The 13,566-nt window shown below is 38.2% G+C and overlaps 1 protein-coding gene across 1 annotated transcript in view; it reads left to right on the top strand.

Moving 5' to 3' along the window:
- The first annotated feature begins 2,652 nt into the window (after positions 1 to 2,652).
- ano5b (anoctamin 5b) overlaps positions 2,653 to 13,566 on the top strand; it is a 34,953-nt gene continuing 24,039 nt past the window's right edge. The window contains exons 1-2 of the mRNA XM_084716218.1: positions 2,653 to 2,983; positions 11,163 to 11,207. Coding sequence (XP_084572344.1) covers positions 2,908 to 2,983; positions 11,163 to 11,207 — 121 coding nt within the window. The 5' untranslated portion in view covers positions 2,653 to 2,907. The remainder of the gene's footprint in view (positions 2,984 to 11,162; positions 11,208 to 13,566) is intronic.

The following is a 13,566-nucleotide window of genomic DNA, read 5'->3' as shown; positions in this document are numbered from 1 at the left end:
TACCCCCCTTATTTTGCCCAACCCTCAGTTAGAAGCCTTCTGGACTTAAGTATATCCAAATGCTCAATCAGTGAAAAGAATGCGTACACAATGATGCATCTGGTTTCTTATAATGACTTAGGCTTCATAATAATGTAGTACTTACTTCTGAATAATGAGATCTTGTGATACATCTTGATTATAATACAAATAGGATTTAGAATTTGGGTCTTTTACTTATAATATCAGATTTTACATTCCTGTACTGGTACTTTTACTTTTACTTACAAATGGATCTGAGTACTTCCTCTACCTGACAGAGAGGCTATAGAAAGTAATGAGGTGATTTAACATGTTTTTGGCTATAGTCTTCACTATTGGTCTATTATTCAGGGAGTTTGGGATTTGTGACCAGTGGCTCCATTAAGTCAAAAAGAGAGCTTCAATATCAGCTGAAAACAGCAGCTGTGATTTTAGGTGAAGACAGTGTACACCAATTAAGGCTATGGTTGGTATTTATTTAATCTGCTGAGAGGGGCATTTCAAACCAAACAGGCCAGCCTTCCATTAACCTCTGGTAATTGGTACAGTGTGGTTTGTGAGTTGTTGAGCTGGTCGGTACAATCCCAAAGCAGAGAGATTATGCTGATGATGATAATGGTGATTTTTTTTTAAAAGGGTCTTTTGAGATATTATAAGCAAAATACAATCTGACGTGTTTAATTGCAGTGTAGTGGACATGGAATAGATGTAATATGATGAACAATACCTTACATAGTGGAATTCAACACAATAACCCTGCCATGATATTGAAGGTGATAATATTTATTGATCCATTTTTGAGGCTGAGTTTGTGGTGTGGTTGTACACTCTGAGGCCCATTCACCCATCACCACTTACATAGGCTTCATAATGAGAGAGACAAAATAATTAGTACGTCTTACCTCTTGTATTGGATTTCATTTGATTTTGTCTGGATGTTTTAAACACCTGGGCATTTGAAAGACAAAAGTCTGTCTCACATTGTAACTAATGTTTTTTTTAATCAACGGTTAATACTAAATCATTCACTATAATGCTTTATTGATCAGTAATTAGCCACTAATGAGAGAACCTTTGGGTTGCCAGGTTGCTAAAAAAGCTCTTGCTGAGGAGTCCTAAGAGTCAAGTCATTAAGGGTATATAAGGAAGATTTTTCAGTTGCTTTTTATAAACAGATCAGAAAGACAGTTGATTGTCGAGTATCATTCCCAAGGCATCAGATACTTACATTTTTGGTTGGTAAAGCGCCCTGAGCACGGCACACAGTTCTGGTGGGTCATCGGTGATGATTAAAAGGCATTATTTTTGTATGACTATATGCGCTGTTTTTTGGGGGAAATCTTGCATAGTTTGCCTTTAATAAAATGCTCATGAGTTTTCCACTTCCTCATAAGTCTTCCTGTTTGCAGATATAATGATCAATAAAGGATGATAAACTATCAATTATTATTTCAATGAAGGGTCAGATCTCTCATTTTATAATAAGCCATTAGCAGGATTAGTCCAGTCAGCATGCAGTTATGATATAAATGATAAAAGCATTTTCTAAATAATCTATCAAGTGTGCAGTAAATAGTTTAGAGATGAGCTGTTTGTTCCTTGCAGCTCTTTCCAAGAGGGTTAACGTTCAGATGGTTGATGGTCTATGAACTGATGCATGTGCAACAAAAGCACCTTTTGTGGTTTCTAAAAATACATTTCCTGTGTTATTGTCCTATTGTTAGTGTTATTATTACTTTTAATTTGTTGCTTGTTTTAGCTGTGTTTGTTTTTTGTTTTTTGACTTACTGCAGCTAACTCTTTATAAATGTTATTTATTTTAAAGGAACAGCGTAGTGTGGTTGGAGATTGCAACCTGAAAATACAATTTGCTTCACTGTCCTTCCAAGCATGTAGGGGAAACTATGGTGGCTGTCGAAGTCAATGAAAGTTTTTTTTTTTCCCTCAATAATCTATCAAGTGTGCAGTAAATAGTTTATAAATGAGCTAGTGTCCTGATGCCCTGCAGCTATTTTCAAGAACATTTCTAATTGTTTTTATTCAGGGCGCGTTACTCTTTCTAGATGCTGTAGGAGGATAAACAACCGCCAGAGAAATATATTGTTCTTAATAATGGCTAAATAACTGATCTATAAACAACCAGGTAGTCATTTATCAGGCAATAATAAAACCATTTGTTCTGGCTTGTTAACTATGTAATAAATGGTGGCTTACTGGAGAATGGCACCGATTTATCTTTATGAAAATTATGTAATAACAGTTTACTTTCCTGTCAGTCAAACATAAAAGAGCATTTTTTAAGTTCACAATTATATTCAGTGCAGTACTGGAAATGACCACAAGATGTCGTCATCGTGTTGCAGACCGGCAGCTCCTCCTGTGTGTTTTCCTGTTTGAGATCTCACAGGTAACCTGCTCCCCTTCTGTATCCATATGTCCGGCTGCTATTTTACACAACTGACTCAACACATCAACAGGACTCACAGACATTTCTTTCAGTACACCCTAAATATGTTTAAAAAATGTTCCCCTTTCTCTCCATCCTCCCCACACAGACACACACACCATTAAAACACACACACCATTTTGCCGACGAAAAAAAAAAAGCCTTGTGCCACTCCCCTTTATGTGCCTGCCTGGTCCTCTCGGGGAGCTCCAGGGAGCTCAGCAGGGTTCAGCTTCTGCTTCAGCCAAGGTCTCTTTTTTTATATACTGTAAATATGATCCATTTACCATCCAGCTATCTGATCGGACTCATTGATTTCAGTGTGTGATCAGCCGATATCTGCATGGTGGAGTGCTCGTCTACGGGACAGGATTACATCTTCACTGCCTTCACTGCCACTTTGATGAGAAGGTGAAACCCTCACAATAACGTCCGCCGCTATGAGACGAATAACGGGAAAGGCGAAGGATGAAACTTTGATCGAGCTGCAGAGCGCCACGGATTCACAGACTGCAGGTAATCCAACAAAGACGAACTCATTAACCTTTAACGGCGTCTGGAGATCAGGAGGAGGTTTACATCTTGTGACAAATTGTATTTTTTTTTCATGAGAGATGTCTTTCTCACTGCCTGAAGGAACGGGGGGGAAGAAGCACACTGCAGTACATAGGAGCCGATAATCCAATTGAAATTAACTTTGAGATAATACCCTTATAGAGCCTCTAGAAAAGCGTTACAACAAACTAAAACTGAAATGAATAAGCGTAGAGGAAGGTCAATACTAAATATTTATCAAAATGTTGCATTTTATAGGCATTTTACTGCAGCAGAGAATGATAGTTTAAAATTTGAATGACACTCTGTTACATGTCATTTGATTACTTGGCATGTCTACATTTTGTCCACAACTTAATCAAATACCTTTTTCTAATGTAAGTTACTACTTTTTAATGTGGTGTGTATTTGGTTTGAAGCGCTGAGACTGCGCGTCATTACGTCATTGCGAGCAAAAAGTGGAAGACTTTGGGAATTAAGGATTTGGATTAATTAGAGTCATCTCATTCAGAGATCAGGGCTGTCAAATCCCTGTGAGTGTGGGAGGAGGATAAACCCACCATTAAAAATAAAACTTTTCTGCGCACAGAGGAGTTTTTTTTCTAGCTGTGTGTGTGTGTGTGTGTGTGTGTGATTTTACAGCATGTTAGCAGTGATCTCATGACAAGCCCAGAGGCAAATACATCAAAACAGACATGCTGGGTGTTTGTGGGGTATTTAGTCTTTAGTCATCACAGAAATGTCCTTTATAATTTGAGACTGGGGGTTCAGTGAGGTCACACTGGCAGGATTGTATTTCCCAAACTGAGGCACATTTCTGTGTTAAAGGGGCAATGTGTAAGTAAAATTAACTACAGGCAACTAAAATTAACAAAATGTGAAGCAATAGCAGTTTTGACATTATGTCAAACACATCTATCAATATTGTGTTGCAGAGATACCTACTGATGTTAGCATGCTAACCAGTCAGCCTCGGCCAATCCTGTCTCATAATACCTCTTTGTACCTCAGGCGGTAATAGTCTGATAGTGCGGGTTTGGGGAAAAATGATTCTTAGCTGCCTGGTTTCAAAGGAAGCGTATGGAGCAGTTAGCAGTTACTCCAGTGATATGCTGCCCCCCGATTTGTTTTGGGTATGAATTCGACAGGTGGTCAAACACCTACACATACACATGCACTTTAAAGTCAGACGTCATCACTGCAAAATCTTAGATCACAGATGATACTGTAAAATATCCAGCCCAAGAAACGTTTTCTTCTTCATGGCTCTTTAATTCAGTTAACTTGACAAAAGGTCAAAATGGTCAGAGATGAACCACGTGAGTCATTTTCCTCCTCTCTGCTATCTGTTAAGCTGTGGTGTGTGTGTCCACATCTAATGGGATTAAAATCCTCTGAGATAGTCAGGCAACAGCAAGCCACTTTCAGTTTATGGTTTCAAACAACATGTACACAACAATCCATCTGGGGGTGAACAATCTGATTGTAGACATGCTTTCAGACATTAGTGTGATGGGATTTTGACATTATTTATTGTTTATATGTACATAAATCCCAGAGGACACTAGGAAATTAGTGCAGATTAATAGTTTCCCTTTCTATAGAGCTTCATATGTCATAATGATCACAAGAGCTGTGGTCTTTTAAGTCTGTGATCTTTTACTGCATTATGGCTCCAAGAGCTCTCATAGCACAGACAACCATGCTTTAGTAGCATGAAAAACCTGTCAAGACACAGGAAAATGGAGAATTACAGTTTTTATTCAGCCTATATGCTTCAAGACAGTTCACTCTGTGTTAGTGAACTTGTTTGTTTTTCTTTTTTTTTTTTATAGTGTACAGTGAATGGCTGTGTTCTCCGTGATATTTGAAATGTCAGTCAGCTACAGCTTAATGGAAAGTGTGGACAAATGGAAACGGCCACTTATTGTGGTGAAAGACTGAATGTCCTGCCATAATGTGAGGCTCACTTAAAAGTTCTAATTAACAATGCATGAATCCAAAACCTTGCTTTTATCCCCATTTCCAAGGAAACTGATTAGTGTGTACATTAGTGTGTAAAGTGATAAAGTAATGGCTCTGAAGTGGGCAACTTTGTGCTAAGATGTTCCTTACAGTTGTATCCTGGTTTACATAGTTTGCGCCTCGCTTATCTCAGGGAGTAAAATTCCTCATTCCTGCCGTCTCATCCTCTCATGTGCATTTGGGCAAAACTGCAGTAACTGAAGCACAGGAGTTTGTAGTCTGTGGTCTGTAGCCCAGTAACTGTGCCGTGTCAAATAGGTCAGGAGAGATTATGTTTCCAAAAGAAACTTGTGGGTTGGGAATCAATAACACAAAAAAGCAGAGCACACATGGAGTATACTCTTAAGATACAGGAAGTGCATGGCGTTTACTATCTTTTGACCCTTGCATGTCCTCTGCATTGAGACAGCCTGGTGCTCATGTGATAAGAACAGTGCTGCATTTTAGTAAAGAGGGCTTAGAGAATGAGAGGCTACAGTTTGCATTTAGTACAGAACACACCTTTTTTTTCGAATCACTTAACAGACAATCAAATACAGAACAGGTTTAAATGCCCATTTTAAGGATTAGTATGATGTAATATTTTAAGTGCATCCTAGAATTATATAAGCAATTGCTATATTAAGATATAGTTAGTTGCAGCACTATTGCAAATATTATCTGAAGATGTTCATCTTATTGTCTCTGTGTAAGTGGTCAGCACATCAGGGCTCAGATGAGAACAACATTTTTAAAATGGTCATCAACATTTAGGCTATTAAATGAGGGAGTCATGAGATCCAGAATAGATAATTACAGCAAGTTGGAAAAAAAAACAGGCATAATGGAGCATTAAAAGGCCTGGGCTTCTACAAAGTTGAAAATGCAAAAATACTCAGCATAAAACACTAAACAACACTGACAGCACCAATACCAGTCAACACAATGTCAGTCAGTCAAACAGCTGCAATACAGTCTGTTGTAGATAGCACCAGTGTTTGTCAGTCTGTCCAGAGATAAAAAATACCCAAGATCACTGCCCTAAAATATGACAAACTACAAACAACTAAAGAAATAATGTTAACAATCTTAACTTAAGATGATGAAACAACCTTATCTTTGATACTACATACTTTAACATTAGAGACACAGTTCTTGAGTTCAACCAATCATGGCTCATTGTTTGTTTTCCTTTTTTTTTGCAAATAAACAGTTCTTAATATAGTGTCATTTTTCAGTTAAAATTTCTGGGTGCACGCTGTTTTTAACAAATGATGTGTTAAAAAAGTGGTAGACACAAAATCGTCCATTTCAAAAAGTGGCAGGGACGTGTCCCCAATGTCACAAGCATAAATTATGCCTGTTTCTGCTAAAGAGAAATAATTGAAGTAATATCAAACTCTGGTCCTGCTTAAACTGTATGAAAAGTCACTAAAATTACTCAGCCTCTTGAAAATATTCTTCTTTACTCTTGATGACCTCTTTTGTTGACCACCAATTAACTATTTTTAGACATGTTAACTAATTAGCTATACTGTATGTTATGAATGTTTGAAATCACTTAAAGAAAACAAACTAGGAATGATAATAATTCATTGATGACCGATTAATCAGTGGTTAAGAATTTGGTCAATAATGTTGATCTACTAACAAAAAAGATCTGAAATATAACAGAGATTATTTTTCGCACGTGATCCACATGTGATCTGATATTTAAGTATATGGTTCAATCCCAGACTGGCCCCTACACATTACCCTTCCTCACTCTCACTCCGTCGGCACCTTCGTGTGGAGAGTCGTCCCAGACCAGTCAGCCTTAAGGGCGAGTGGGTTATAAAACCCTGCAACGGCAAGTCTGCATTGATGCAGGTTCGCAAAGCACACTCCTCTCAGGTGCAGCAGTCTGTTGTGTACGAGGTGAAGGAAAGTTAGTTCCATGGGAAGTGCAGTTATTTCCAAAAGATCAGTAATAAGTTACTTTACCTCAAACAGCCTTTGAAAGACATTTTTCGTGCACACATGGCAGAATGACATGACAAAGAATGCTCAACAAAACAGAGATGTGGCCAAAGAAGCGTGGGAGTGAGTTTTTATTTATTTAATTAGTCATCTTTTCTTTGCACAAGCTCATTGTGTCACTATTGTAATGAGTGTGTCATATAATTGCCACTTACATTTTTGTCGGTATGATGATTGTTTTAATATTTATTCAATTATAGTATCCATCATGATGAATGTTCCTGTTTCTGCCAGAGAGCTTGCTGGTGTATTCATGCCCTCCACTTTTTTTTTAAGTGAAGCCTCCGCAGCCGCAGTATGACTACATACAGACTTACACTTCACACACAGAGGGGAAATAATTAAATAATTTGTTTGGTATGAGCAAAATTTTAAATTTTTTTTATAATAATTAATCAATTATGTGTCAACGTGTCAACTTTACTGTTTTTAAAATCTAAAGCTATGTATGTTATCCACTAACTCCCTTGTATCGTATCTCTCTACCAAACAGCTGGATGAAACCACCCAGTAGCACTGACGACACCGCATCACTGACAGATCATTAAGAGAAATGAAAAATGAGGATAATTTATTCCTCGACATTCACATTGAATCACAGCATTTTGAATGAGCATAATGAAACCTCAATCAGACCTTTGTCAATCCATTTGCAAATCCCACTCTCTTTATTGTGCTAATGAGTGAGCTGTTAATAAAGACACGTGCTTGTTTATCTAGAGTGAGCTGTAGGCTAATAGACTGCCTGTTCTGCAAAGGCTGTTGTTTGGGCTCTTATCAGGACGGGCCTTCAGCCACATGTGAAAGAGGAAACAGAGAGGAGAGGAAGAGGTCTGTCCTCACCTGGTGTTTGGAGCGCATGACCTCATTCACAGCTGCCCAAACACCGATTTATAGACGGTCATAACAGACATCGTGCTACTGCGTGAACACTGGATGCAACTAAAAGCTGCTTTTCAGTTGGACTCAAATCTTCTCATTAGCAAGGTGACAGTTTTTTTTTTTCTGTCAGGGACACTCGTGCGATAATTCTTATCAGATGACCCCTTTTAAGTGCTCTTGATGCTTATTACTCGTAATTTAAGGGGTTTGCTTCCATTTAAGGTGATATCAGTCCGCTATCTGCTGCCCAGCCGATGAAGTCATCTTCCAGTCAGATGTGAAACAGAGCCAAAGAGTTGCTATGGAAACAACAGGCCTTGTAATTGTATTACCCCCTTTGATGGAGACATGATACTAAATAAGACATGGACAGCAAACAGAATGTATCTTTCAGCAAACCAGAGGAAAACAGTAGAGTTTTATGTGTTAATGTTGCCAGAAAACGCTTCACACTTTGTTTTTGTTTTTTTTAAATAAAAATAAGACATTCTGGTCTAAATTTAGAACATGACTTTCACTGGCCTATTTGTCTTTGAGAACACGGGCATGAAACACTTAGACGAGGGAAAACAAACACTCTCGTTGGCCATTAAATGATGTTTTATGTATGTGAGCCGTTTATAGAGTAGCAGTCTATATAGGAACGATATTTAATGTATGGTACAGTATCTCTCGATAAAAGTTGCCTAATCTGATTGTAAAGCAGCTGATAATACAGAAACAAACTTTCACTCTGTTTCCGTCTCACATGAATTGTATTGAAACAAAACAAACAGGGCAGGTGTTTCATATCATGCAAGCAAGAAAGCGACTTTTATTGTCCTGATCTGTGTTGACCAGTACTGAAACATGCAGGTGTGTTGGAGAGAGAAGACCAAAAAGTTGTAAAAGGATTCCTGCACACTGTTTAACTTGAGGATGGTCTAGTACCGAAACGTCGCAAAAAAAATAATATATTGCAAGTTAGACGTGCGGGAGTCCTTTTGCAGTACCACTTGTTTAACACAATACAATATCAGTTAAATATAGTATCAAAAGTAATGATACTATAAACAAAATATACAAATGCTCATTCAAGACCTCAGTTTAGTTAAGTCTTTATTGTCCTGCTTTAAATTTAGCTTGCAGCAAAACCAGAAAGTGGTAAGTGACTTTTTCTATGTATCAGAATTGTGTGCAGGCTGTTGAAAGCAAATGAAGTAAGAAAAAGTCCCGTTTTGTGTGCAAAGGACTTTTTTCTTATCGCTGTTGTATTGAAAAAGGAATCAAGTATTGTTTTTTTATACTCGTACTGTGTCGGAGTTGAAAATTCTGATATTGTGACCACTAATGAAGAAAATGCATGATCCCCTCACATGTACTCTTGTCTATTGTTGTGTATTATAAACACTGTTCAAGCTTTCCGGGGATTGGCAGGAAACCCTCCCTTTGGAACCACAATATCCTGATGATAAGAAAACAAATTTGAATTCCTCATAACAGCGCAATAAACGCCTGATGCAAACACAAAAACACAACTCAGAATTCAAACACACTCTTACTAAAAGGGCTATTTATTATTCATGATTCATAGGATCTGTTTGCCATTAGTTGGTATTGTTGTTTCTAGGGATGTGCCGGTCAATACTTAGAATCGATATTGGTCTGATACTGGCCACAGTCGCTGGATATCGCAGATATGGGGGTGGAGGGTGGGGTTAGGGTTAGGTGTATTTCTTCCTTCATGGGGGTAAAATATCTGTTTCACAGTTTGAACATGATGTTTTAGATGGCTCGGCTAAGCAAAGTGCATCCATACAAATGTATTAAAATAACTTAGTTGTTTAAAAAAGGGAAAAAGATGGTATCAGATTATTGGTATCAGCAGATACTCAAGGTTGCGGTTGCAGTAATTTTACACTACAATTTTTGACAAATTAATCTCACTTCAAGATCCATTTAGTAGCAGTTCTGGAGCTGTCAGTCATATCCCTTGGTCTTCAGCAGCAGATGGAGTTTAATTTTAAGTTTATGTTAAGTCAACATGGACAAAAAACCCTTAAAGCGCTAAAAAAAGGAAATTTCACCATTAACAATTCTGCAACAAATGGAGAAACTCAATTTGTTGACAAAGATATGATTTAAAGCCTCAATGGCTACTGAATTAACCTTAAAATGAAGGTGTTTGCCAACTGCTGTTTTCAAGAACAAGAATGAACTTGGAAAGTTATTACAAATCCTGTTTTTAACTCTTAGTAAATGTGCTTCCACTGTTTTTTTTTTTGAATGTTTCATGCTTTCACTTTATGGCTTTAATGACAAATTTCAAGTAGTTTGTTAGTTTTTTCCTTTTGTCAATAGTTAGCTGACTTGACAGGAAATATGGGTTGAGCGATAGAGAGGATGTCTTGTCATAGAAGAACCCAGTTCGAGCTCAGGATGTTGTGGTTTCACTGTATCTTGGTACACGCCATGCCTGTGAGGCTACCAGGACTCATTTCACTCATATGTTTTGGCGTGAAATGTAATATTTTCAGTCTAGTGCTTTACCATTTCAACTATTGTGCTTCATTGACCTAATGCACCCTAATAAATCAAGACAGGCACTCAGCTTGTCTGTGAAGCGGATGACTTTCAGTGTGATTGGAGTACGAACCTTTGTGAAATCAATATTTCATAAACATCTACAGTCCTCTCCTGCCTAGAAGGAAGGTGTAGGGCAATCTGTGACATGTTTGTATCACTTCCCTTTAGAAAAGGTTTTTAGTTGTGGGTAGTTAGTCTGCATTTGTTGAAGTGCAAGGCTTTAAATCAAGAAAAAAAATATATGTGTTTGAGAGGCGTATGCGGGGCGGTCTGGCTGGAGGAGCTACAGAAGAGCTGTTATTGGTGCACCCACACAGCCTGCTTTGAGTCATAGTGAAAAACAATTTGGTTTGTTATTGAATCATATGTACAGTACCCCTTGCATAATTTTATAAGTGTTTATCACCGCTGCTTGTGTAGATGCTCTGCTGCACATGGAGCCCTCAGTCTGATTGGTGCAAGAGATAAACTGCTCCTCTGAGCTTTTAGTTTGTTTGTTTTCTCCGAAGTGGTCCATCTAAGTGGGCCCTGGGCTCTGTTTTAGGAGTGAGACTACTTGATGTGTTTGGCAGTTAATCAGTGTGTCCCAGCACTTTGTAAAGATGCATATTCACCTCTCCTGACCTGCGGTTTAACACTAACCTTTGTCTATTTGTCTGTCCTTTTAAAGATGGTCCTGCAGTGCTGACCGCATTCAGGATAAACCTGCACTCAGGTACGGGCAGATCAGAGGCTTTGTGTGACGCCTGTCTGTCCGTCCTCTCATCCTCATCTTCTGCTTTATCACTTTTCATCTGCTTTCTCTCTCTCTTCATGCCGATCTCTCCTCAATAATGGACCATATTTCTGTTCTGTTCTGTTCTGTTAATTCTGCACTACTTGGCCTGCTAATCAGACCCAGATGTCCGTCTGCTCTTTCAGCTTCCATCTCATCTGCAGAGCCTGGCTCCTGGTAGTAAAACTGTGCTCTGTCCTGTTTTCATGGCTGGAGTGTCAAATCTGCACTGATGCATGCACTCATATACTATAGAGAGGCATGTCAGCATGGTTATGTGTCAGTTAGACACACATAATTTGACAACCTATACATATATATGTGCGTGTGTACATTTTAGAGAATTAGCTGCACAGTACTATACTTGCTATAATATGAACTTTTTTCTTTATCATTCTTGGTTGTGTAGTATCACTGTGAGCAATGTTGTTGTCAATATTAGATTTTTTTTTTAAGATTTAAGGACCTCGATGTGTTTATCTTGACATGTAAAAGAACAAACAGTTCTGTCTTTTACTCAGTTGACCCCCCCCCCCAGAAAAGCACTGTATTAAGTGTTCTATGTCAATATCACAATATAAGGTTACATACTGTATACTGTTAGAGAGAATTTTATTCAATATTGCCCACTCCTAGTGTCAGTCATACATGTTTACTACTGATGAACTCTGGTGGAAGAGGTATTTGTATCTTTTACTAAAGTAAAAGAAAAAAAGTTCCATTACAATTAAGCCCACCATTCCTTTATCATTTTATTTTAGTAGAAGAAGGCTACATAAGTATTAGCAGAAAAATTTATTTGCAGTATCAAACGTACTTATCGGCCAAGTGCTGTGTTAGCAGATATTGCTTAATTGAAATGGACCATTATATTCATAAGCATATTTTCATTGGTGTATAATCACCTGAAAATAAGAATTGCTGTATTTTTGTTACCTAAGGATGAGCTCTTTAAATATACAGAGGGTGCAGGTCCTCTTCCATGGAGGCCGACATGTTAAACCATCATGCTTCTACGGTAACCCAGAACAGACAAACCATTTTACATGTCACTAAATCCTTCATACTGGTCCTTAAAAAGAAGGAAAATATACTCATGGTACTCAAAAGTACTCATTAGGAGACAGAGTGCTATAACAGGAAATAGTGTTGGTGCATTAAGAAGTAGTTAAATCTATGTAGCAACTACATTATATTTTATAAGCTTATCATATTTTTATAGCTTTTGGTCTTCAAAATATTGTAATATCATTATTTTCATGTGCTAGGTATGTTTTACCAACCCAAAACATCAGTATTTGATGTCCTGGGAACTGCCATTCTGGAGCGTTTACAAGCAGCAACTGACAAATCCCACTTATTTGATTTATAAGCACAATACTTGAGTAAATGTACATAGTTACATTGTACCACTGCCGGTGTACATGTCATTTTAGCCTTTCAAGTGTCAGAAATAGATGCCAAGTTTATGATAACTTCTTATTACTGAAATATTTGCATTCTGTGTTTTTCTTGTGTGTGTGTGTATACGTGGGTAAGTGGGTGTATAAGTGGCTGAGTTATCCTCTTGATAGACAAATACTACACCCTGGATGTTAGTGTAGAGTGAGAGATGCAGGTTCCCTTTCATAACATTTGTTTTGATGACTCAATGTGGGATACACTGAAGCGGGCAGCTCTCCTGCCAGTTACACTTGTTGGCATTTAAAATAAAACTGGAGTAGTAAACGTGCATCTCATGTTCCACAGCTTCAGAAATTAGAGGTGGATTTTCTGCCCAGAGGCACTCACCATCATAGAGAAATGGAAACCTCATCAGGTTGCAGTGAGGCAGGTTTTGGCTGGGGAATAGTGGAGCTGTTTGTGCCGAGAGGGAATGCACAGCCGGCTGTTTTTCTCTCTCTGCACGATCAGCACATTGGCACGACTGGCCTCCTATTCTGAAATACTGTAGGCCCGTGCTGTAGTCCAGTCGTTTCTTTAATTAGTCAGAGTGACCTTAAATCTGATCACTCCTCTCTGGCTGTTAGTTTTGTGGATGGCGGAGGTGAAGAAGCAATCAAGGACCTGTTGACTTAGAAACATGGACAAATATTTCTATATGGGCCTTTAACTTGAAGACTATGGGAATATCACTGGGGGTCCTCCTACAGTTTTCTTATTTTAAGAAGACTGAAGAGAAGTGGGGTAAGACACAAGAAATGCTTCGTCTCTGCTTTTACAGATGGTGTACTTGGCTTTTATTTCTTTTCTGGTTTTTGAGAGGATGATACTGATTTTATGAAGGAGGCATGGATAT

The sequence above is a fragment of the Lutjanus erythropterus genome, chromosome 1, assembly GCF_056507025.1.
Source record: "Lutjanus erythropterus isolate fLutEry1 chromosome 1, fLutEry1.hap2, whole genome shotgun sequence".
Lineage (NCBI taxonomy): Eukaryota > Metazoa > Chordata > Actinopteri > Lutjaniformes > Lutjanidae > Lutjanus > Lutjanus erythropterus.
Note: the sequence above shows the minus strand (reverse complement) of the source record. Positions and strands in the feature narration are given on the sequence as shown.